The sequence below is a fragment of the Phoca vitulina genome, unplaced genomic scaffold (assembly GCF_004348235.1).
Source record: "Phoca vitulina isolate PV1807 unplaced genomic scaffold, GSC_HSeal_1.0 scaffold52, whole genome shotgun sequence".
Taxonomy (NCBI): domain Eukaryota; kingdom Metazoa; phylum Chordata; class Mammalia; order Carnivora; family Phocidae; genus Phoca; species Phoca vitulina.
In genome coordinates this window covers 7,937,987-7,962,844 of record NW_022589755.1, presented here as the reverse complement: position 1 = coordinate 7,962,844, position 24,858 = coordinate 7,937,987, and the positions used below count along the sequence as shown (strand labels likewise).

The following is a 24,858-nucleotide window of genomic DNA, read 5'->3' as shown; positions in this document are numbered from 1 at the left end:
AGGAACTGTTCTAAGCGCTTTCCCTCTATTTATTTCAAACTTACAAGCAGGCTGAGGTAGGTACTGTGTTTTACGAAGGAATCGAGGCACAGGAGGTAATTTGTCTATGATCGCACAGCTAGTAAGCGGTAGTGGAATCCATACGAGATAGTTCCGTAGTCTGTTATTTTAATCACGTTACCTTTAAAGTGGTGAAATGCATTCGTACCCAAGGAAAAGGGATCTGGCTGACCGTCCTGGCAAAGAACCACCTCCTTCACTGAATGAATACCTCCTTCGTGCCAGTCATGTTGGCCCCGATCATCTCTGAATCCTGACAGCCACCCAGCTGTTGTTACCCTGCTTTCATTTACTCAGCATTTATTGAGCACTTACCCTGTGCCAGGTCATCCTTTACACATCAATTTCGACGAACTCTTCCAACTCTGCAAAGGAGTTTATTGTCCCAATTTATAGGGATTGAAATGGTGGCTCTGATATGACTGGAAAGTGGGGGAGGCTCTGGGGTCTTCAGGGGTTCATATATGTGCTTTTTTTTGTTGGACTCTAGAAAGGCATCAGGAGTTTGAGGGACTCTATACATCTGTACATCATTTCCAGAAGATAAGAGCTGGCCAAATGTCTGGCCACATTGAGTTAATCTTCTGTCTCTCTCTCTCTCTCTCTCTCTCACACACACACACACACACTGCAGGAAGTACGAGTGTACGCGCGGGTGCACACACACGTGAACAAGGACGGCAGGATCCGTGAAGGTGGTGACTGGATCTCCCTTGGTCACAGTCAGATCCCCAGCTCCTGGACCACGAGGCCTGACACAAAGCAAGCATTCAGTAAATGTGTTAGAAATCCACAGATTCCGTGCCAGCCCCTTTGCCAAGCACCAGGGACATTGTTACGTAAGACATAAGGGGAAAGTTCTCAAAGGCACATGGGATCTGGAGGGTGGTTAAGGGGAGTCTGTGTCCATTCCCGACTTCGGGATTTGGTGACCAAATCCTCCTGGAGGGCAGGGTCTAGCTATGTGGTTTCATGCTATATTCCAGGGCCTAGACCAGGCATGGTATACAGTAGGTGCTTAGTGGATACTCGCTGAGTCAATTAAATGTGGGGTCTAATTCTGCTTCTGAAGAATGTTTTCTTCAGGCTGCTTCTCCCTCACGTGGTAACCTCTAAGCTACATTCACTTAACATCTGTCAAATGAATAAATGAAGTTATAGGTTGGGAAGGAAAGAATTGTCCTGCTCAGTCATTTCCACCCCTTGCAGCACATGTGACTCAGCTGTGGAATTTTCAGGAAAAAAAAACAAAACCAGAACCTCCCAAAAGAGCGGGGAGCTTCATCCAAATCACAATTTATCACGTTCTGACCCAAGCTTGTGTACTTCAAGTGATTTTAAGCCCAGCCAGGGTTGAGACTCACTATTGAGGTCACGGGTGGAAGAAAGAGATTCTGGCGCTTAGTCTTCAGCCGGTGCCCGTGGCAGACATCAGTAATTGATCTCAGGTCTCAGGAGTCTTAACTGCGCCCTAGGCAGCCATCATCAACCAATCCATCTGAGCTGTGGGAGGAGCTCAGGGGACAGAGCAGGGCAAAGTGCTGCAGTCCGTTCTCTCTTGACACGGTGAACCTGAACCTCTCTGGGACTTCTTCCAGGCTCTAGCCTGGAGCACCTCTTCAAGGAGGCTGACTTGGTCTCCCAGGCGGCCCCTCCCCTCGTCCTGCCCCCCGTTCACTTCCAGACACCCCCTCCCGTGGCGACTCTGAGCCTCCCCCAGTTCCGTCCCCCCACAGCCCACGTGTGTCAGACTGCTCGCCTCCACGCAAGCCTCCATTGTGGCATGTGGCGGAGGCAGGTGGTTCTTGCCCACTTTTCCCAGGCAAGGGCTCCTGTCGTCCCCCCTTCCACTTGCCACACCCGCTTGGTCTTCGTGCCCTGCCCACCTAAGTCGTGTCCCCCCTCATCCTGGGTGCCTGGAACAAATACCACCGGGGCTTTCAACCCTCCTTCCATGAGGGGCCTCTTCCACCCTCCTTACCGCCGTCCGTACCCTCCCTTCTCCAGCCAGCTGGGGCTGGTACTGCCACCCACCGTCCCAGCAGAGGAAACTGAGGCCCGCAGAACCCAGAGGCCATAGGATCAAGCCAGGCTCTCCCAGACTCCCGAGCCCACCCATCCCCGGGCCTCCCCCAGGACCTCTGACCCCAGCCCCATCTTCAGTTATGCTCGCCCTCTTCTTTCCCACCAGGTGTGCCCAGAGCCCAAGGCAGGTACCAGGAGGGGCAGGAAGACAGGACACCAGCCCTGAAGGGAGAAGGGGGTAGCAGAGTTGAGGAGGAAAAAGAGAGACTCATGCAAAGTGTTCTTTTTTATTTTCTTTCTTAGGCCAACTGCAGCTTCCGACCACAAAACCTCAAAGCACTAGGGAAGGAGCAGATGTAGGGGTGGGTGCAGGGATGACCCTCTGAGCTCCAGGGCCTGCGGTCTATCCTGAGAGGTCAGGGCTGCAGGAGGCTGGGGGTGGGGGTGGGGGTGGGGGGTGGGGCGGGGTTCCCGGCACTGGAGGGGAAGGAGCCCACCCCCGTGGAGAGAGCAAATCTCAGCAGCTACATGTGCTCAGAGCTTGGCTGGAGGACAAGTGGGAACGACAGAAACCAGCCTCGTGCCTCAGCTGGTCAGGATATGGGGGACCAGATGCTGACCCCCACCCCTGGCAGCACCCACAGCAAATAAGTCTGTGTCAAAGAGTCTATGTTTTGGGGCAGAGAAGGGGCACCTTTGAGGGGCTTAAATAAATGGGTAGAAGGCGAGGGATGCAGCAAGAACAGAGGGGGGCTGTCTGGCCGGCAGGCCTGGCCTCAGGGACCCCAAAGCAGGGCTGAGCCCGCACTGTGGCTTGGGGAGACTCCTCTGCGGGAAGGGAAGGGAGGTCTCACAGCCAAGGTCTCGGCCCCACCTCTCTCTCTGGGCTCACGCGCTGGAGGGGCGCGGGGGTAGAGAAGACGGGGCAGGAAGACAGGTGCCAGGGGGCTGGGTGGGGCTTAGCGCAGGTCCTCCTCATCCCCCTGGATCGTCTTCTTGATGCGAAGCAGCATGGTGGTGAGCCACTGGTCCAGCCGGGAGATGGCATCGTACTCCTTCACCTGGGACACATGGGGAGGGGAAGGCGACAGGGGGGCCGGTCCCGTACCTGGTCCTGGCTCCCTGGCTCCCTCCTTGTCCCCAAGCCCAGAGTCTCTGGTCCCCAAATTCTCTACATGTGTCCCAGCCCACCTCCCTGAGGAGGAGCAAAGGGAGGGGGCTCCCTCTGAGGCTGCCTTGAGGAAAAGAAAGAATGCTGCAGCGTAAAACGGTCCAGCTTCCTGTTTCATGGGTGGGAAACAGGCCTGGAGATGTGAAGGCCTATTCCAAGCGCCACGGGGACGGGGCCAGAGAGAGAACCGAGCCCTGTCACCCTGCCCCGGCCCCGCTCCTCCCTTCTCTGTGGCTGAGCTTCCTGACGTCCTGCCCACCGTCCGGGGCATGATGGACTGGAGGGACTTTGGTCTCTGTCATTGTTGGTGGTGTAGGATTCCTGAGGGGCACCCAGGAGACAACACTTGACAGATGCAGTCTAGACGACTGGATTAGGACCGGAGCTGGGCCCACCCAAGTTCCAGATTGTTCAAAAGAGAGTAAGGAAAGGGAGACACACCTCTGTGGGGCGGTTCTACCAAGGAAGCTAGTGCCGGAAGAGGCCCCCCCCTTCCACGACTCGTCTCTCTCCCTCCCTGCTCCTCCCAACTGCTCACCAAGGACACTCACTGGTGCAAAGACCTTGGCCTTCAGGGACAGACAGACACAGGTCTGCCTCCCAGCTCTGCCCCTAAGGGATGGAGGATGAGTCTCCTCACCTCCCCCTAGTGCCATCATCTCTAATAGGGGGAGGACACCTCCCGTACCTCCGGGGCTCCCCGTGAGGATCCTGGGGTGACTGGAGAAAGGGATTCATAGCCAGGACGGGGGCCAGAGAAAGGGTGGGATTCATGGGAGAGTGTGTCTGCACAGGGCGCCCCCCACCCCTGCCCCCAGCCCCGGCCACTCACCGCCTCGGTGTAGCTGTCAATGTTCTGCTCCTCATGGGCATCTAACAATTTCTGCAAGAAGATGGCAGGCAGGGGTCAGGGACCAAGGCTGGCCTGAGGCCTGACCTGGATTAGACCCACACATACACTATCCTGCGGGGGGCAGGCCAGGGGGCTCCCGTGCTGGGAGGGAGGAAGGGGCTGGTTCCACCCCTGCCCGGTGTGTATGTGTGTGTGCGTGTGTGTGCATGCTCATGTGAGAAATCACACTGCCCCTACCTCCATCACCACCTGAGCCTTACTTCTCTCATCAAGAAAACAGAGGCCCAAATGAGGGAAAACAAAACAAAACCAAAAGACCTTTAAGAACTGCTGTACAAACCCTGATGATTATAGTAACCAGAGCCCAAGCCTCCGGGTGCCCCCCACCTCCAACCCCCCCAGTCCTGGCTGAGCCCTCCAGGCCCAGAGGCAGGGAAGGGGCAGGGAAAGGGCGGGGAGAGGGCTGCAGAGCGCCCAGCACTCACTTTCATCAGTGTGCACTCCCGGGAACCAGAGAACGCGGGGAACAGCTCCTCGTACTTCTGGACAGCGAGCTGGACATCGCCAGGGTGGAAGGAAGGAAGGGGACAAGCTAATGAAGATGGGCCATTGGAGCCACCGGCCTGGCAGCCAAGGGGATCTGAGACATCTGGCCCCTGGTCAGCGCTCTGCGCCCCTCCCCCAGCCTCCAGTGTCACCCGGCTTTGGGCCTGGAGGGCACCTCTGTGGGGCTGTGCGCAGCCAAGCCTGCTGCAGAGACAGCTTGTGGGGACGAAGCAGCGGGGGGTGGGGGTGGGGGTGGGGGTGGTGTGTCTCCCAGGCCAGTGCCCAGGGTAGGGGGCAAATGACAACTGCCTCGTATGAGCCCATCCTACGTGCCAGGGCTGGTGCTGGGCGCTTCCCACATTTAACCATCATGTGGACCCAGGGAGGGTCGAATGACGGTGACCCCTATTCTGAAAGTGGGGAAACGCACAATGACCTGCTCAGGGCACAGGGTACGTGGGGGCGGGGACGCGCACCAGCCTGACACCAGAGCCCAAGCTCTTACCCACAGCGGGAGCAGGGGTGGCGGAGGGCAGTGCGGCTGGGGCCCCGGCAACACTGCACCCAGGAAAAGTCCAGCTCCCCCCTGGGCTGTTCCCCACCCCCTCGCCCAACACGGACCCCTCTCTTGCCAAGCAGCCCTGAATATGGGTGGTGTGGGCACACATGCTAGGGTTCCGATCATGACACTAGGAGTCAAAGATCTGGAATCCAGCCATGGGGCCTTGAATAAGGGTCTCTGGTCTCAGCCTCAGCGTCCTCATCTGTAGGACAGGGGACAGTGACGCTGACCTCAAGGAATGCAAGTACGGATTCAAAACATGCTCTCGCTGAAGACAAGGCCTGGCACTGAGTGAGCCCGGAGCTGGATAAACTCAAAAGCGGCAGAGACTGGGCAGGTGACACCAGGGCCAGGAACACACCAGTGAGAACACGCATTTCCTGTCTGCAGCTGTCGGGTGTCGGACGTGAGGGAGGGGCTCACCCCTATTAAGGGGTTAGAAGGTGACTTGGCCTAGTGATGGACACCACGCTCCGAGGTGGTCACTGGGAGGTGGGGGAAGCTCTGGGCGGGCCCACGGGGCCCCAGCTCACCTTGGCATTGAGCATGTCGATGCAGAAGTGGCAGAGGGCCGCCTTGAAGAAGTAGTCCTTGGCGCTGTACTTGAGGAGGGGGCTGTCCATGGCGTTGGTCCCCACCTGTGACCATGTGGAGGCGGCACCATAAGCTTGGGGCAGGCAGCCAGAGGGCCAGGGTCACTGCCAGGCACCTGGGGCCAGCTGGGAGCCGCATGTGTGTCCCGGGTGAGGCCCTGCTAAGCCGGGACCCCAAGGGCAGGGAGGCCAAGGACCAGTGTGTGGGCAGCCAAGGCCCAGGGTATGACAGGAGATGGGTGTTGCCACAGGGCTGAAGCCAGGTGTCCGTAGGCCCCGAGGCACCCACGACGCTGGGGAGGAGGCGGCCCCGCTGTCAGGCCCCACAGGAGGCTGGCACGCAGTGGGCAGAGGGACGGCAGGCTGCGGAAACATGAGAGGTGGCGCCCGCCCCCTTCTCCTCCAAGGCCAGCTGCCTGCCTTTCTCTTGGCCAAACTGAACCCACCAGGACAGCCTGGCCCGCCCAGCCCTCCCCACACAGCCCAGGGGAGCCTGCGCACCCACGTGACGTTCCCTCCCTGTCCCACCCGCCACGTTCGGGACCATGCTTCCTGGCCCCCTTCCTGCAGGCTCCTCAGCTTCCTCCGGCCACCCCAGGCCTCAGTGATTCATTCCCTCCAGGACCCTGGGCCTCCCCGGAAGCTCCCTGTGAGAAGCGTATAGGGAGGGGGCGGTGAGACCGTGTGGGGTCGTGGGTGGAGAAAGGTTTAGCCAGCAAGGACAGGATGAGCGCCAGGGAGGTGATGGAGGGAGGCATGTGATAGAAGGCAGGGGGAGGGAGCACGGTGCAGACGTCGGGCGCAGCGCCCTCCCAGAGAGCAGGGCTCGGAGCCCCACCTGTCCCCACCTGTTCGTAGATGTCAACAGCCTTCTGATACTGCTCCAGCTGAGCGGCGTAACCAGCCACCTTCAGCAGACACTTGTTGGCTGAGCTGTGTGGGGTGGGCGGAGAAGACAGAGGTCGGTGGTGGCCTGGGGCTTACTGGGGCCTGGGGAGGACAGGGAGAGGGGAGCCCGTGGCCCGTACCTGTTGGATTCTTCCCCTTTGTAGTAGTCTGCAGACTGCTCGTAGTGGGCGATTGCCTGGGGGAGACGCGGGAAGGGGGCAGAGGGCAAGGAGGTGGCAAGGTGACCGCTGTCCACCACGGGCCCGACCCTGGGGCCTTCACGCAAGTTCTGCCAATGCCCCACGCCCCTCTTCCAGTACTCAGACACCAGAAACCTCCCAAGTAGACAGAGCAGAGAGATGAACCCCAGTCCGAGGGGACCGGCCACTGTGGTCCTCCCCCACCGTTGGCCAGGCAGGGCCGACGGCCACTCACCTTCTCGATATCCACCAGCTCTGTCTCATAGATCTCGGCGATGGAGATGTGGTGCTTGGCCGCGATCGTGAATCGGCCCTGGGTGGGACACGGGGAGGGGCCCTCTGTGACAAGTGATGTCCCCAGCGCCCCACCCCAGCCTGCTCTTGCCCTTCTGGGTCCCCAAAGCTGGTGGGTTCCTGCCCCTTAGCCGCACCAGTGAGGTGTGCACAAGAGGGTACCGAGAGCCAGGGGGGCATAGGCCTTTAACAGGAGGCTCGACTGAGAGGCCTGGGTCTGAGTGCCGCCCTGACGGGTTGACCCTAGGCACCTGCCTCCCCATTCAGCCTCCGTGTCCATCCTGTCCACAGGGACACGGGCAAACAAGGCAATGCCAAGGTCATGGGGGCACGGGTACCTGGTGGAGGGCCCGGCCTGGGGAAGCATTTGACAGATGGCCCACAGAGGTGGAAAGACCAGCCTAGAATTGCCTGGTAAAAGCTCTGGAGAAACCAGGCTGACGGCTGGGCATCCCTACTGCAGAGGGGACAGCCTTTCTTGGCCTCCCCCCGGCCCCCAGTGTGGCCATGGAAGCCGCCCCCCACCCAGGCCAACCCCCAGCTTCCCCCATAGACATGCACAGTTCTCCCGAAGGAGGCCTGGAGCTCCCAGAGGGGCTGAGCACAGGCCACCAGCCTCCCTCCAGTGGGCGTCCAGGCGCCTGGCCCTGCCGAGGGACATCAGGAAAGGGCGAAGCTCTGGGCTCAGCTACTCCTGTTTGTGGCCATGTGTCCCTGGGCAAGTCACGTCACTTGTCTGGGCCCCCCTTTCCTGTCACATGGGCGAACGGCAGGGAGGATTAAACCGCTAGCACTGTTCCATCTACGATACTCCAGCATGGCCCGGGACCTGGCAGGGGAAGGGGTCCGACGAGACAGAGGTAGAGGGTGAGGGGCAAGTGGCAGAGTGGACAGGAGTCTGGTCCTGGCTCCCTGGCGGAGCCGCCCCTGGGCCTCCCCTATTATGGGGGTGCTCCCTGGGGCGGGGCAGGGGCTGGCCCAGGTGACCAGACTCCCGCAGCTCCCACTCCCCCTCGTGCCTGCTCTTGGGGCCGAAGCTGGGACGGCAGGCTGGAGCAATATGGTGGGGCAGGAGGGGGGACAGGACAGGCAGCCACCCTTACCATGTCTGTGTAGATCTCGATTGCTCTCATCAAACAGTTAATGGCCTCTGGGGAGAGAAAAAGGGAGGCAAGGAGGAGAAATGAGAACGAGAAGTCATCTGGGCAGAAGCCAGGAGAGGGGGAGGCAGGGCTGTGCTCCCATGGCTGGGCGGGGAGCTGAAGGGGTCCTTGAGCCCCAGGTAACGTGTTCAGAGCGATGGACTGCAGGCCGTGACTTGCTGAGGGCTGCCACAGCGCCACCGCCTTCCCGGCGACCCCAGGGACGGAACACAGGCCGACAGCCAGCCTCCCATGGGCGTTCGGAGCCAGGCCAGCGAGGGCCCTACCCTCCACGACAAGAGGGGCTGGCAAGGGGAAAGGGGGGGACCAGAGGGGGCCGGGCCTGACATCTGAGGGACGCCCAGGTTTCACCGGGGCTCTGGCACCTTGGCACTGCCCCACGTCCCCTGCACCTGTCTGGCCTCCATCTACAGCAGGAGGGGGCTGGACGCCGGGACACCCAGGCCCCCTGGGCTGGAATCTCCATCACTGTCTCCTGCCCACGTGTCTGCGTTCAGCAGAGCCCTCTGCTCTTGTCCCTTCCCCTGCCACCGGTCAGCTCCTCAAACCACAGGTCCCCCCAACACAGCAAACACCAGGAAGGCCCACGAGAGTGGAAATTCTGCTACCTTTGTGGTACTACCTCTTCCAAGACCTGAAATTTGGGTATGGCTTTTTTCTTTTTTTTTTTTGACACGTTATTTGGAGGAGAGAGAGCAGCATGAGTGGGAGGCATTTTCTAGCAGACAGAGATGAGCTCTCAGGGTGGATTTTTTAAATGCATCTCCGAGGAAAAGGTGTTGGGGGAGGTGCGGGAGGGGAGGACGGAGAGCCTGGACAGAGCCAGGACTTGGGCTCTGAGCTGGGGCGGGGCTGCAAGTTCATCCTGCCGTCCAGGGCACCCAGCAGGCTCCTGGTCCGCCCCCAGGGTCCCCACAGTCAGCCAGGCCCGCTGGGCGGAGAGGCCACGGAGAAGAGCCGCAGCTGGCACCTGCTCTTATGGGGCTAAAGGTCTCACTACCTGGGGTGGGGTGGAGAACAGACATGTGAACAGAGGCTCTCAGCCTCGGACCTGTGGCTGGGCCTTCAGGGAGTCCACAAGGCCCCCTAAATTTACATGCGAAAGGTGGGTGTCTGTGAGCACTCTTCTGAGGGAGGGAGGGCCTACAGGTTTGCTCCAATTCTGAAAGGCCTCCGGGGATGCCAGAAAGATTTAAAGAATGTACACCATTCGGTCATGGTTTTGAGGCTGATAGCTGGAAGCCCGGGGCACCAGAGAAGAAAACAAGGTAAAGAGGAGGCAGAGGGAAAGAAAACACACAAAAAATTATAGCCGGAAAACAGTCTGCTTGAACACAAGCACATATTTTGAAACAGAGCATTTCTGAACTGATGAACCAGCAATGGGCTGGTTGCAACAGGACGATAAGGCCGGTAAGGAGCTCGGGGGCTGGGCTGCAGGGAGCTGCCTCTGCACATCTAGCCCTGCTCCAGCCTCCATGCCGGTGGGGGGTGGGGGGGCGCCCTGTGGCCAGCGGGGAGACTCACCGGCTCCCTCTTCTGGGACACTGGGGAGCCCCACCCGGCACCTGCGCGCTGAGGTGGCCCAGGCGGCTCCCAGGGAGATGAGCAGGCCCAGGAGGGGGACAGGCTGCGAGTTCCTCTCTCTGGTAGGACGCGCTCTCCCACAGCGGCCGCCCCAGGCCTATGGGGGCCGCCCCAGGCCTACGGGGGCCCCCCCAGCGCCGGAGCGCTGTTAGCACAGCACGGCCCTTGGAGAGGCAGAGGGGGCAGGAGATCACTCCCAGGCAGCATCGCGGATTCACAAGGTTAAGTCCCCCTCACGTGGGCTCCTGGCTCGGGGACACCCCAGCAAGCGCTGGTAGACCAGCCGCTGACACACGGGACACGGCAGGCTTATCTCCAGTCACCAGGCCCCCGGGGATGAGCGGCCAGAGCACCCCTGGATGAGATCCAGCTCTCTGCGGTCCAGAGCGGGGAGGGTGCTGGCTTAGGCACACTGGGAGCCGTGCAACCCAGGGCCCTCGCCCCACCTGCTGGGCTCCAGCGGGCTCCGGGGCTGGCTGCTGTTTCCCACATCAATCCCGGGACTCAGCCCTCCTGGGTGCAACGGGGGCACAAGGCAGAGTCCCACAAGGGAGCGGACTGGGTTAGAGAACGCTACCGCCGCGTGTGGTTCGCAGGAGGCGCCCAGGAACGCGCACGTGCAGCCCGGGGCCCCGCTCAGGTGTCTGGGGTTAGAGGCCTCCCTGGCCTGAGTCCCTCCAGAGCGGCCGGTGGAGGCTGGGAAAGGCTGGGAAAGGCTGGGAAACCCGGGAACCACCGACAGCTAGAGGCATCACATATCCCCCCCCCCCCCCCCCCCCCCCCCCCCAGTCCACCATTCCAGGCAGACTCGCAGACAGAGCACGCTGACAGGTGCCAAATCCTTTCCTTCTACCCCGGCCGGCTCTGGCAGGCCTTCTGTGCGGGCTGGGCACCAGCTGCCTCTCGCGGGGAGGGCCCTCCAGGACTCCTGGAGGAGGTGCTGACACAGGACAGAGGCCTTCCAGGCGGCCGAGGGGACCAGCAAGGCCCCAGGGAGCTGGCCACCTGCTTGGGGAAGCCCGGTGGGGTTCCGAGTGGGCCCTCCAGCTCTGTTTTACAAGCCGAGTGGCCAAGGGGAGGAGGCCGGGCCTCTGATGGGGGCCACGGGCCACCCCTCATTAGAGATTTATCACACGCCAGGTGCCGTGCTGGCCAAGCCTGTGCTTTTTCTCACACGTGGTCTCTGCCTTTACCAGACTAGGAAACTGAGGCCCAAAAGATGAAGTGACTGCCCGAGGTCACACGGGAAGAGGCTCGGTCTAGACTCAGGAGACCACGCGGAGCCACACGCTACATGAACCATTACCGGGGCGAGGAGTCCGTGAGGCGGCGGTGCTGGGTCACTGCTCCAGGGGCCCCCCCCCCCTCAGCACCAAGAACCTGGTGCTCCAGCCAAGGCACCCACTCCGGGCTGTGCCCAAAACAGGCTCCTCTCCTGGTCACTACTCCTCTTGCTGCCTGAAAGGTCCTTCCCACCCAGGGCCACCCCTCCCTCCCTGCCTCAGCTCCCAGGGCAGCAAACCGTGCTTGCTGATCCCTGGAGAAACCAAGCTGGCCTCTGGGGCCCCATGATGGCCACGTCAGCAGATCCAACGTGAGACACCCCTCACCCTCCGCACTTCCTGAGGCGGAGCACAGGGCTACACCCCCGGCCCAGGCCCCAGCACCCAACACACCCCCTGCAGAACCCTGCCTTGAGCTGGAAAAACAGATCAAAAGCCACCGAAGGATTAAGGACGCAACATCACAGACGCAACATCGAGGAGCCGGGTGGGGGCCCATCCGAGGGAAGCGCTCGGGTTTGTTTGAAGAGCCAATGGGGCCGCACACAGGTCATGAAGGCTGGCACTCGACTTCTGCCCCAGAAACGAGTCCTTCCGGTCACCCCGGAGCAGCAGCTGAACAGCACAGACGCTAGGGCGGCAATCCAGGAAGACCAGTTCCCCAGCGAGCAGAGGGAAGGCTGGTGGTGGGGAAACGGGACACAGACGTCCCTGGGTGATTCGCGGTGGCCCTGGGTCCTCCTCACATGGCCGACACGGCCTGCTGTGGCCCACCCCGCCACAAGGCCTCCCCTCTGGTTCTCGCCGAGCCTGGGCCCACCACGTGACCCCTCAAGCCAACCTCTGTGGGACACCCAGCTACCCAGGCAGCGACTGGTCAAGTCTGGGGACACAGAGAAGCTACTTGGTCTACAGAGACCTAATCCCTGCCCAGGAACAACAGGTCGGTCCCTAGTGGTGGTAACGGATCCGCCAACCACTCGCCAGCACCGGGACGGGAACCGGTGCTTACCAAGCCTCGCAAACACCTCGGTGCCCAGCTGCAAACTGTCCTCTCTTGGGAAGGGCAAGTCTTTGTTCCAAGATGAGGCATCTCCCTTTTTTTTTTTCTCAAAACATTCACGTATTCCCTATTCTCTCATGAGAGAATAGTAACAATAAATGGTTACCTAAAAAAAGTATCTTTGCTTGCTAAAATTAAAAAATCAGCAACCTGTGTCTGGCAGCGAGATGGAAAACAGAAATTTAAAATTCCAGCTCCCTGAGACCCAAAATTCTGGTACCCACCGGGCTGCGCTTCTGCTTCGGGATGAGCCCGGTGGGACAAATGGTTTTCTCACCATGAGTCAGTCCCAAACCGGGCTTTTCTCCCCAACGCTGCCTCATTTTAAGTAACTTGTTCTCTGGCAACTCCCATCTTGGGCTGTGTTCTGATTTCCCCCCCAGGGTGTAGGGAAGCCAGGTTAGGATAATTTCCGCTCCTTTTTCGGCAGCAACTCCTACCTGGCTGGTCTCAGAACCCCCTCCCACCCCCCTCTGCATGTTAATTCTGACAACAGAACAGATTTTCCTCTCTCCTTGGCATGCGGTGGGTCTGCAATGTAACTCCCACTCCCAAATGCTCCCCGGCTCTGGGAGGGAAGCGATCAGCTGCGCACACCAAGTAGCAGGGGGAGGCGGAGGCTTGGAGCGGGATGCAAATGCCAACCGGAAGGGAGCCAATTTCGAAGTTCAAGCGCAAGTGTCTCCCTGCCAGCCTGTGGCGCGCGTGTCCCCGGAGAGAACCGGCGCCTCACGGAAACCTGAGGACTTCTGTGGAGAGTGCTCAGCCGGCCGCAGAGACCCGCGGACGCTCACCTTGGGGGTCAGCTTTCTTGAACGCGTTGCCGGCGTCCACAAAGCAGGTGGCCGCGTCGTGTTTGCTCTGGAGCTGCAAGTGCAGCTGGGCTGCCTGGCAGAAAGCGTTTCCGGCAGCTGGAACAGAGAAGAGCGAGCTCAGCCTTAGTGGGGCTCCGCTTGTCAGAAGCCACCCCGACGCTGGCCCGGGAGGGGGCTCTCCTCTCCCGAGAATGCAGAGGGGGCTGGAGAGAGGAAGGGACTGGCCTGGCTCCGGGGGGGGGGGGGGGGGGGGGGGGGGGGGGGGGACTGGCGGGGCTCGGGGGGGGGGGGGGGGGGGGGGTGGTGGTGCTGACGTGAAGGCCTCGCCCTGTCCACCTGAGGCCTCCTGACTCCTGGGCTGAGGCTCCTGAAGGTCCACGAGGTGGACGCGGAGGGAGGAGGAAGCTGCCTCAGGGAGAGGCCCCTGAGCCCTGTGTATACAAAGAGAGAGCCAGGTGGGGGCCAGCTAAGATCCCATGGCCCTAATCTCAGCCTCTGCCAGTATTTCCAGGGCCACCCACTTCTAAAGATCCAAGGAGAAGGCAGACGGGGCCGAGAACTATGCAGGATACAGAAACTATCCCCAGTTGACCCCCGCAGTGGCCCCGTGGGACAGCAGGAACTCGAGTGCACGGGGACAAGTGCCACTGGGCAAAGGGCGGTGCAGACCACATGGGAAGCCCAGTTTGTCCAGTACTTGGCTGCAGGCAGTCATCCTGCGCTGCTCCCAAGCCACTGTGGTCACCTGTCCATCTCCTAAGTTGCCTGGCAGCTTGCAGAGGACAATGACCTGGCTCCTCCTCTGGGGCTGGAGAGCAGGGGTGGGACGGTCCTGATCGGAAGCTCCAACGCCCACCGCCAGCTCAGCCAACCCCCACCTGAGGCTCCACTGCCCTCCGTCCTCCTCCAGCCGCGTCGGAATCACAGAGTTCCGGAGCTGGAAGGAGACCAGAGGGTCTGGCCCCCTCCTGGAACTTGAGAGCAGCAGGAAAGACAAAGCAGCCCAGTTTCCATCATGTATGATTTATTACTTTGAAGGGCTCAAACGTGAGTGCAAAATTTCCAGAAAAGCAGTATCGCTGGGAGAAAAATGAAACACAGCCCTGGATTTTTGTTTGAATAGTTGGGGGTGGGGGTGGGAAGGAAGTAACACATTTTAGGGGCAAAGCGACATCTACATGACTGAGAAATACTCTTTCTCTGACGGCGCCTTCTTAGTTTGGGAGCACGGAATTATACGGGGCACGTGGTTGTGTGCACTATCTATTTGGTGAAAGGTCAGGAAAAACCCTTCTAGTTTCCAGGAAACCAAAAGTGTTCTCAGAAAATGAGGAGACTCCGTCTCACCGGGGCCTCCACCCTCTGCCTCCAGGATCCCATTCCAGGCTGTGTCTCCTTCTGGTCAGAAAGTCCCTCCCAGGGCCCCAAACCCGTCTTTGCTCCATTTCCTTGATCCAATCTCACTGAGGCTTGAGGCCGAGTCCTGCAATCAGCCCTGAGCAGCTCAACGCGCTATATTTTCAAAGCTCTCCTCCAGGCCCTCAGGCAGCTCCCGACCAGCTCTTCCGGCCTCTCAGGCCTCTAGGAGCCCTTCCCTGCCTCGGTGGGGCCGGCCAAGCGCCAGTCTGACCACAACCTCAAAGCCAAGTCAGAGGAATGGAGACTCTGGTCTCACTCCGCCCACTGACATAGGTTCTGAGTGTCTCTGGAGGTGCATGACCTGGGATGCCCTGTTCTGGGGGGAGGCCCTTGCAGCAGTTTGCGACAGTGTGCGAGAGCACACGGAAGGCTCCGGTGGGCACCTCACAGCCACTCCTGAAGTTTGCTAATCTGCCGACCAGGATCCCGGAAGAGCTCTCCTTGCACCCCGACGCGGGGAGGTGGGCTCGCAGGCATGACGAACACGGAGCTCGCGGCCACCACATTTACTGAGTGCTGGCTGCCCCCAGTGGGGATGCCTGATCTCCATGAATGCCCACTGCGGCCCCACGGGGGTGGGACTGCCGCTGTCCCCGCTGTCGGACTCAGCAGGAGTCAGATTGGGAAGTAACCTGCCCGGGGTCACACGGCCAGCCTGAGCCGTGCCACAAACCTCAGTCACTCCGGCAGCAAAGGCCCTGAAGCCACACAGAGGCCGCTCCAGAGTCAGAGCTCTGCCTTCTGAATTCTGGTTCTGTCCCTCACCATGGTGGCGCCTTAGGCCCGGGGCTGAGCCAAGCCTCGGTTTCCAACAACGGGGATGTTAACGGTAGCGCCCCTCACAGAGCTGCTGCGACGATTCCATTCAATGCGCATGCTTGGCACTTAGGGGCGCACTTGACTGTTGGAACCACTGGAATGGTCTGCTACATCTAGCATTCAGACCTGATAAAAGCAGTAGGGAGGAGTTTCTGGGGAAATCGGACACTCGGGAGTTTAAGGAGAAACCCCTCCAAGAGCTATCTGGATTCAATAATCTATTTATCCTTAGAGTCCTCTCGCCAAGGCCCTGTGGCCCAAGTAAAATAACCCAGTGGGCTCGAAGCGAGCCAATGGCAGGCCGATGGGCTTCCAGTGGCAGAGATGGCACGGAGAGACTGGGGGCTGCAAGGCGAGCCCCAGAGCCAGGACTTCGGGACTGGAAGTCAAGGGAAAAGAGGAGAAAGGAGCACGAAGGGGTTCTAGCAGAGATCACATACCACTCCAGTTTTTGGCCATTTTGAACATGTTTGCTGCTCTGGTGTAGATCTCACACGCTTCCTCTATTTTAGATGAGCCTCTGGGGAAAGAAGGGAAAAGGAGATGAGATGCACTAGTCTGGTAGTGAGGAGCAAGCCAGTGTTCTGTCCTGGTGACAGTGGAGATGTGCCCCTACCGCCCGCCCATAAGGCCTCTGTGAAGTCCGCCGCAGCCCAGGCCTCTACTGAGGGTTCAGGGGAGACCAAACCTGCGGCCCCTGCTCCCCCCATCCCTGGCACAAAGGCACACTCAATGCAGGCTGGCTGGGCCCTCCCTGGGGAGGCCTGGGTCACCCCCACTCCGCGGGGATGGGGTGGGGGAGGGGGAAGACTTCCCAACCTCCCAGTGAGCCCGGCCTCTGACGGCCTCTTCCATTTCTGCTCAGTGAACGCTGGTTCCCGGGCTCTATGCAAATTCCCCCACCGCCCCGCCAAGAGATTGCAAAGCATTCTGGGGGAGGAGCCCAGCTCTGGATGACTTGTCCATTCCCCAATGCCTGAAGCCCGTGCCTTACACGCCGCAGGTGTTCAGGGAAGACCTCTCGACAGTACGAGTGTGCCATTACTAATTCAGGACGGAGCGGATATACACAAAAAACTAGACTTTCTTCTCTAACGTGGGGTCTACAGAACTGTGGGGCCAGGTGCAAGAGACAAGATTTCCTCACCCTACACTCCTCCTTTGTACTGCCTGAATTTTCTTATCTTCTGCCTATTTTATCTGCTAAAGTGTATTTATATAGAACACAGAAAAGATATATTTGGCTTTTTAAATATCAGGATTTACATTTGGTTCTATGGTCCAGCAGTGAGTTACATGTCTAGCCATCTACCCCAAGAAACTAATCAGAAGCGGTATAAGGATGTTCAGTGCAGAATTATTTAAAATGGCAAAACTACCTTCAAAGAACTTACTGTGCCAGAGTAGGGGCCTGAGAGATACGGAGGAGTACTTAAAAAAAATCAAAGAGCATTCTGCTTAGGCAGCTTTACTCTGCCCTCCTGAGATCTCCAAGCGGTGCATCGGAAGCTCTTCTGGAACTGGGGGGCCCCTTCATGAGTACCTTGTCTGTGAGTCCCCGCCATGTCTCTGTCCTTCCACCTCCAAGAATGCAACCCGCCTCAGCTCATGAGGTCTGTGGTCTCTGCAACTGTTCAAACACCCATGGCCCACATAAACCAGTAGGAAAAAACCCTACATGCCGAGTTCTACCAAATGGATTTCGGATCCTCTCTTCGCTGACATCAATCAGTGTTTTGTGTCGAACGAGGAGAAAAGAGAGGCATTTTCCAATAGAAAGCCAAACAAATCATCGTTCCTGTCCCCCCTGACCCATGTCCACTGGCCCTGGAAATCGGCCAGCCCCCGCTGCAGCTGTGGAGAGCCTCCGGGGTAATTTTGGGAGTCGTGTTCACAGCGTTCCTTCCTTCAGTCCATTCATTTGAATCACTGGAGCTGCTAGTTACAGTGATCACACCAGGCCCCCCAGGCACCCTCCTGGAAGATTTCACTCAGTAGGTCTGGGTGGGGCCTGGAATCAGGCTTTTTAAACAATGGGCCCAGATGAATCAGAAAGCTCAGGTGAGTTTGGGAGGAAAAAGCTGATGTAGACCCACCCCAGCGACCCCTTCAGGCTGTTTCCATTTGTAAATATACCCCAGGGCAGGCCAGCTGGCTGGCTAGGATTGGAATCCCGGCCTCATGAATCCACATCACAGGAGATAAGGTTCTTCTTAGCTGAAAAGTCTCTGCCTTCTGGGGCTGTGCTGATGCGGTCTCCCCTCCCCTCCCCTCCGCTGTTCCACAGGAAGTGGCCCCCCGGGGAATGCACTCCTATGCTCACTCTGCTGGGTCGCAGGGTCTTCCCTGGCCAGCTTCACCCCAGCTGGCCCAACACACCTTGGGCTTGGGGCCCCTGCTCGGAGTGACCTCTTTAGAACCCACTCCTGGCCTTGGAGAGGTGAGGAACTTCACAGGCAGTAGGGGGACCTCTGGGGCCTGGATAGAAAAATCCTCTGGGGGACCTTCTCTAGAACGTTCTCTGACTTAAAGGGGATGGATGCGTTCACAGACCGAAGTCATGTCTCCCTGCGCCGTGGATCCCCTAGCTCATCCTTCCCTTCCTTGTGGGAACAACTAAGTCCTATCCAGATTGAGCCAGTCTCTGAAAAACCTCAGGCTCCTGGATGAGCAGAAACGACTCGTCCCACCGAGAGGCCCAAAGCGGGGTGATCAACAATGAACAAAGTCAGCCCCAGCTGGTTTGTTTCAGCTCGGTGGGACAGTGTGAACACAGCACACAAAGGCTGTCAGCTGCCGGGCTGCAATTCTGTGATCCCAGGCCAGCCCTGCGCTGGGTCAGTGATTCTAACTGCGGAGTGGGAAGACCAGAGGGATTAATGTCTGCTCAGGCCTGCCTCCTCCCTCCTCTCCGGACTTGGGTCCTGGCCATTTCCATGCCAGATGATGATCAGGGAATCTCTGGAGTTCCATCGTCTCCTTTAAGAGATGGGAGCGGAGTTCCCAGAGGGGGACAGACGACTCGCCTTGGGTCACTGGCAGATCTTGAGACAGAAGCCCTTCCCACAGCCACTCATTCACCTGGGGAACAAATGTGAGCATTTATTACGTGCCAGACACTGCAGATACTAGCAGCAAACCAAGGAGAAAGACCTGGCTCTCAGTAAACAGGAAATCAGCAAGGTGATTTCTGAGTGAGTAAGCACTGGAGGCCCTGGGGGAGGAGGGGCCTCTCTGGATGGGCAGATCCAGGCCGCCGCTGTGAGGATGTGAGAGTCAAGCTCCGTCCTCAAAGACAACTAAGGAGCCACCGACAGAAAGAGGGAGGAGCACTCCAGAGAGCAGTCACAGCATGTGCAAAGGCCCTAGGACACCAGCAGGCATGGCCAGTTCAAAACAGCAGTGCGCCGGCTGGCTCCGGTGCAGGGAAGGGTAGGAAATGAGGCCAGAGAGGCAGGTGGGGGACCCCCATGCTGGAGGCCAGGGGAAGGGGTGAGGCCCTATTATACCATAACAGGCAGGTTTCTGGCAGGGCCAGTGACCAGAAGGAGGAAGTCCCCAGCTCCAGTGCTCTACCAAGCTGCCTCCCCGCAGGATCAATCTGCAGTTTACCACAGGACTTCTCCCCGAGGTCAGGGCGGCTCTCAGAGCACTCATCGGACAGTGGCAAACTCCCTTCGAGGAAGAAACCAGGCCTCCTCCAATGCCTCCTGCAGGAGATCCAGAAAAGCTAGTTGGGCCTGCCTCTCACGAAGAGCCCAGTGGCAGCACAGGCGACAGCTGACGGTCCCTCCCCCACTGACCTCCCCCGAGCTGCCTCTGCTTAGCTCTCCCCATCCCGCGGCTCCAGCTCCGAGTCAGGCCGGGAATAGAGGGAACTGGTTTGGGCCAGCCTGGTGCAGGGCTGTCTATAATTACCCACTCGGCTCTGCTTTCTGCCCCCTCCCCAGGCGGAGGAAGCAGTCTCAGGGCTCCCAGGCACAGCCACCAACCTCCAGCGACTGCCATATGGAGAGGCGCGCGCGGTGCCAGTGACGCACAGACGGCCCGGTGGGCGCCGGGCCAGGGGGGTCTGCAGGGCAGAGTCTCAGCCTCCCTCGCTCCCTCCTCCACCCCCTGGGCACCTCCTGGCTCCTGGAAACATGCCACCCGGCCCACCGGCACTCTCCTAAGGGCTGCAAAGGGCGGGGCGGATGGAGTGACTCCCATTGTAGGTCCTCGACCCTCCCTGGCCCTCCTGTGCCTCCCGAGGGCCGCAGCCACTGCCCCTCAGTCCTGGCCTCTGTTTCTCTGCTTCTCCAGTGTCCCGGGTGGGCAAGAAGGGACCCCAGGGCCTGTCCCACCCTTACCGTGTCTCAACATCCTACCCACCTCCTTTACGTGATTAGAATGGCCTGGTAGGAGTGCAGAGTTCTTTTCTTTTTTTTTTAAAGATTTTATTTATTTATTTGAGAGAGCGAGAATGAGAGAGAGAGAGAGAGAGCATATGAGAGGGAGGAGGGTCAGAGGGAGAAGCAGACTCCCTGCTGAGCAGGAAGCCCGATGCGGGACTCGATCCCGGGACTCCAGGATCATGACCTGAGCCGAAGGCAGTCGCTTAACCAACTGAGCCACCCAGGAGCCCATGGAGTGCAGAGTTCTTCACAGTAACGCTCTGGGTATTACCCCTGCTCCACCGAGGAGGAAGCTGGGGCTCAGAGGGGTTAAGGGGCCTGCCCACACTTATGCTGCCAGAAAGTGGCAGGGCCCAGAAACAGGACTCAGGCCTGGAGATCAAGTGCTGCCTTGCGTCTCACTCACTCAGTGACCTGGGAGGCTTCCTTCCCCACGTCCAAGGGTCTTCTGGAAAACGAGAAGGTGGACAAGGTCCCTGCCTGCTCTCGCCTCTGTTCTAGATTAAACAGCCAACGCTGTGCAGATTTCCCTCCCCTGATGAGCAGACGCTGCTCTCTGCTGGAGCCGCGCTGAGCACGCCCTAGGCAAGGGAGGGAGTTAAACCAGCCCCCCACAGAGGCCCCCGTCCATGCTGCAGGCGGAAGGAACATTAGAGAACATGACGGTCCACCTGGCCCAGGGAGCAGGCAGCCACCGGCCCTCTTCCTCTGCTGACTGCACTGAGCTGTCAGAGAGCTGCGGGATCCCCCGGCATCTCTCCCGCACCCCCTGCAAGGCTAAGCCCTTCACCACCCCCCCTGCTCGGTACTGCACCCCCTCACCCCGGCCTGATGGGTATGGCCTCCTGTGGGGCAGGGCCTGGGCGCCCCCCTCAGTGCGCACACAGGCCCCAGGAACGACTGAAGGCTAAAGTTGTTACGTGCTAACGGCTGGGTTCTGCAACCACCCCAGGTCACACTTGTGACACGTCTGTAACGGGTTTCTACAGAACAGACCTGGGGGCCAAGGGAGGGGCTGAGACCAGTTTCGGGCACTTTGATAACGGCGTGACTTCGGGCTGGTGATCAGCAGAGCCTCAGTTGCTTTATCTGTAAAATGGAGACAAGGAGCCGATCCGGGAAGCAGGCTGTGGGGATTAGAGATGACATATGTGCCGTACCCAGCATGAAGGGCAGAGCAGAACAGGTGCTCAAACGGCTGCTATTATGTGAAGGAGGAGAAACATGCTCTGAGGGCTGCCGGCCACCTGGCAAGAGGAATTCTAGAGTCACGAGGGCTTGGTGGAAAAATCGAGGACTGTAGTTAGGCCTGGACTCGAATGCACGCTCGTGGCTTGCACGTCCCGGGTCCCTCTGTGACCCAGGGGGAGACGCCGTCCCTGGCGGGGCTGCTGGGGGCCCTCGCAATCTTGCTGGTAGCACCTAGGAGAGTGCTGGCCCCATGGCAGGCGCTCAGCTTGGCTCTTATCAGGCTGGCAGAGAGGGCACGTTCTAGAACTGTTTACCTATTTCCACTCTCAGCATGAGCTTTATCTCCCCTGCCCCCAGGTTGGCAAGGTGGCACCCTCCTCTGATTTCCACAGAGCCCTGGGCCTCCAGCCTCCCCACCCCCCTTACTACATCCTACGGACAGTGCTTATTTCTGGGCCACTGCCTTCCTGACAGTAAGCTCAATGGGGGGGGGGGGCACACCTGCGCACGGTGGGGTGGGTACTCCTCTAGTTCTCCTACTGATGCCCCTCTGCACCCCAACAAGATGACTTCACTGCAGCCCAAGAACTGTTTTCCTTTCCTTAACAGATGTTTCCGAAAGACCTCGGTCTCTCAGCTGTCCCGTCCCAAACAGGAGCACTGGAAGTTCTGTACAACCAGGCGGCAAAGTCCCCTCCATCGACAAAGGCAGAACCCTGGGACTGCAGCAAAATGATGGCCGGGGTACCCCCAAACCTTGCATCCCCTCAGGAAGGACTCCACTCTGACACTGGGCGAGGGACACCCGAGTTTTCAGCCATGGAGCCTGGCAGGGGGCAGGGCGCTCTGAGTGGCCACAGTGATCGCCGGAAACAGGCAGGCCGGGCTCCTGCAGGCTCTGCAGTGGAAGGTGGTCCAAAGCACAGCTGGAAGCTACGGTTCCCACACGGGGCTTGGCTAAGGGCCCACCCACCCTACCCAGGCAGCCATCCTTCCCCTACAAAAGCCAGCCTCCAGCGCTCCTGGGGGTTGCAGGTGCCCGCAGGCAGTTTAAACAGGACCTGATTGGTCAGGACCTGATCCCATCTTTAGGAACAGGCTGTCGGTCTACGTGCTCTCGGTCTACGGAACACCCTATCATCCCTATTTCTCCGGCGCCTCCCACCCAACTTCCAGTAACAGCACTTAATGATAACAGTGAGCACTTAAATGCTTACCAGGACCGGGCGCTGTGTGCTCACCACTTCACAAGCACGTTCTCCGTTTCTCTTTAGGACCACCCCATGAAGTAGGTATTACTATGATTTTCATTTCACAGACGCAGAAACTTCCTATCAACATTGGTATCCAAGCGGAAAAGTTTTTGTCTTGGATGTCGGTAGGCGGGGGCTGGGGGGCGAAGGTGGAGGTGTCACGGATGAGGACAAGCCCCAGGGAACACAACCACTGTTTAGAACTCGTACCATTCCAGAGGGAGCACAGTGGGGAAGTCTGTGGATCCATCTGAAGCCTCAGGGCAGGAAGAAGAAGGCATACCTCCCCTCCCCTTTCCTGCGGTTTCACTGTGCTTTACTCAGGAACTCTCCATCTTTTTGCTTCCGGAGAGAAGTCTGGGCTGCCCACCCCCCATTCCCCACAGCTCCCTGCCGCAGGGGCATGTGCTCTGGCTGGGGGCTTGAGGGAGGAGGAGGGAGCCAGAGGGAAGGTACACAAGGAGCTCGGATCTACTAACTGGCTGGTGGTACCGCCTCCCTCGCGGGCCGCTGGTGCCCAAAAGCCCTCTAGTGTCTGGGAGCCCAGAAACAGTGAAGAACAAAGAAGGCCCTAACATCCAAGGATTCGGGCTTGCCCCAGATCCCAGGTGGGCGCTATCCTACTTGGCCCTCTGACATGACCAGAGACCTCTCAGTTTGCAAGGTTACTGCTGAGGTTTCTGAAAGGGGAGGGAAAAGCACGAGGGACAACCTGAGCCCCAACACTCCCTTCTCCGGTCCCTGAAGCCACTGGGGTCTGTAAGAAAAGGCAGCTGTGAGATGCTGAACACATGAAACCCCAGCTCCAGAGGGGAGGAGGTGCCCGGAGCGGCTGCTGGCCAAGAGGAGTCCTCTGGGCTGACCTGTCGCTATACTCCCTGCTCTCAGACAGACAGGTTCCCGTCAGTACCTCTGCCCTCTGCTCTCGCCTTGCCCACTCCCCTCTCAGCACCATCTCAACTGCTTTTGGAGCCGGAAGGGACTGGGATGAATACACCGGCTCTTTCACTTAAATGTTTGGAGAAAACTGCCATGTGGGGCAGGGAGGGAGGAGGAGTTATAGGGTAGGAGCCCCCTGAGACACCGAAGTCTGCCAACATCCTTCCTAAGTGTAGTGTCCAGAAATGGGCACGAGCCTCGGGGAGAAATGAGTGTGGCAGCAAAGACAGCTCTGGGATCAGACAGGCCCAGGTCTCCCACTTACTGAGGAATCAGGCAAGTAAGTCTGTCCACCTCCACAGGGATGTTGTGAGGATCCAATGCAAGGACACAGGGAAGGTGCCTGAGCCAGGTCTGACTCAGAATCAGAGCACTTAATAAATATTACCTGGTATTACCACCATCACTGCCTTCACTCTCCCCCACACCAGCTGCTGCAGTCCTTTCTAAAAGGCCAATGGGAACTCTCCAAGATCGGCCCTGTTATGGACTGAATGTGTCCTCTCAAGATTCATGTGTCGAGATCCTAACCTCCAAGGTGACGGTACGCGGAGATGGGGGCCTTTGGGAAGTACTGAGGTTGCGAGGCACAGCCCTCCTGACTGGGCCAAGTGCCTTTATAAAAGAGACTCCAGAGCGCTAGTTCTCCCCTTCCATCACTGCTTCCACAATGTGAGGACACAGTGACAAGTCCCCTATGAGAACGCAGGCCCTCATCAGACACGAAATCTGCCAACACCCGGATCTTGGGACTTCCAGCCTCCAAACTGTTAGAAATAAATTTCTGATGTTTATAAGCCACCCGTTCTAGGGTACTTTGTCATAGCGGCCCAGACAGACTAAGACGGCCCCCATTTAAAATCCTCGATGCTCTCCAGCACCTCAAGTCCAAGGTTCTTTCTCCAGTTCATGCAGCTTTCTCTCAGGCACCCTCAGACCTGGGCTCATCACTCCCAGGATCACCTTAGCCCTGACTCCCTCAGCCCCATCGCCCAGAGCTCATGCAAATCCACTGCGGTTCGCCTTGGAAAGGTCAATCCGCGGGGCAGGTGTCCTCGGTCCCAGGCCCCGCCGTGCCCATCAGGGATCCTTCAGATAGGTTCTCTTAGAACTCCAAAAGACTCTGACCTGGCTGCTCTCCCACTCCGGTCCCCTTCAGGGCCTCAGACCGTGTTGCCTCGGCCCAGGTTCTCCTCCGGCCTCTTGGCCCATCTTCAGCTTGGGTCCCCTTACCGCCTCAAGACGGTGCGGCCTCGGTTTGGGTGCCCTCAGCCCAGGGCCCTCCCAACACCTCAGACCATCTCCCCTCCAACCGTGTTGCCATTGCCTGGGCCCCCTGCCCTTAGCCTGGGTCCCCCTCCGCTACTTTAGACCACGGCACCTCCTCCCGGAATCGCCTCCGTTCTCTAGGCTCGAGCCGTGCGACTCCGCCCCGCCGCTTCAGGCCATGACTCCTTCGTCCTCTCAGTGTAGGTCCCAGCCCACCCCTCGGCGTGGTTCTCACCCAAAGAGGCCCGAGAAGAAGGACTGCGAGTTCTTCACTTTGCGCTCCGCCTCGGCCAGCAGCGCCATCGCCTCCGCTTCTTTCCCGGAGTTGTCCATGGCGGCCGCAAAGGTACTCAGCAAACCGCCCGACCCGGGCCCGCGGGGCACTCAGCAGAGGCCCGGCCGCGGTAGACAGGTCGGGGGAGCTTACAGGGCTGCGTTGACGTCGCACCGGTACGCACCCCCCCCCCGCGC

The 24,858-nt window shown here is 59.2% G+C and overlaps 1 protein-coding gene across 1 annotated transcript; it reads right to left on the bottom strand.

Moving 5' to 3' along the window:
- Positions 1–2,358: 2,358 nt before the first annotated feature.
- On the bottom strand, positions 2,359–24,858 carry NAPA (NSF attachment protein alpha). The gene is made up of 11 exons (XM_032388366.1): positions 24,623–24,858; positions 15,782–15,861; positions 13,083–13,199; positions 8,296–8,342; positions 7,134–7,211; positions 6,839–6,894; positions 6,659–6,743; positions 5,751–5,855; positions 4,595–4,663; positions 4,089–4,139; positions 2,359–3,146 (listed from the first exon to the last, which is right to left on the bottom strand). Exons 1-11 carry the CDS (start codon positions 24,718–24,720, stop codon positions 3,045–3,047), a joined length of 888 nt encoding a protein of 295 aa, XP_032244257.1. The 5' UTR covers positions 24,721–24,858; the 3' UTR covers positions 2,359–3,044.

What these genes read in the sequence shown, in the direction of transcription:
- NAPA (XM_032388366.1), bottom strand. Translation starts at nt 24,720, where the DNA reads ATGGACAACTCCGGGAAAGAAGCGGAGGCGATGGCGCTGCTGGCCGAG. An exon ending in TTCTTCTCGGGCCTCTTTGG is followed by an intron (nt 15,862 to 24,622) that starts GTGAGAACCACG and finishes TTCTTTCCCCAG; the next exon opens with AGGCTCATCTAAAATAGAGG. An exon ending in AGCTGGTGGATATCGAGAAG is followed by an intron (nt 6,895 to 7,133) that starts GTGAGTGGCCGT and finishes CGTCTCCCCCAG; the next exon opens with GCAATCGCCCACTACGAGCA.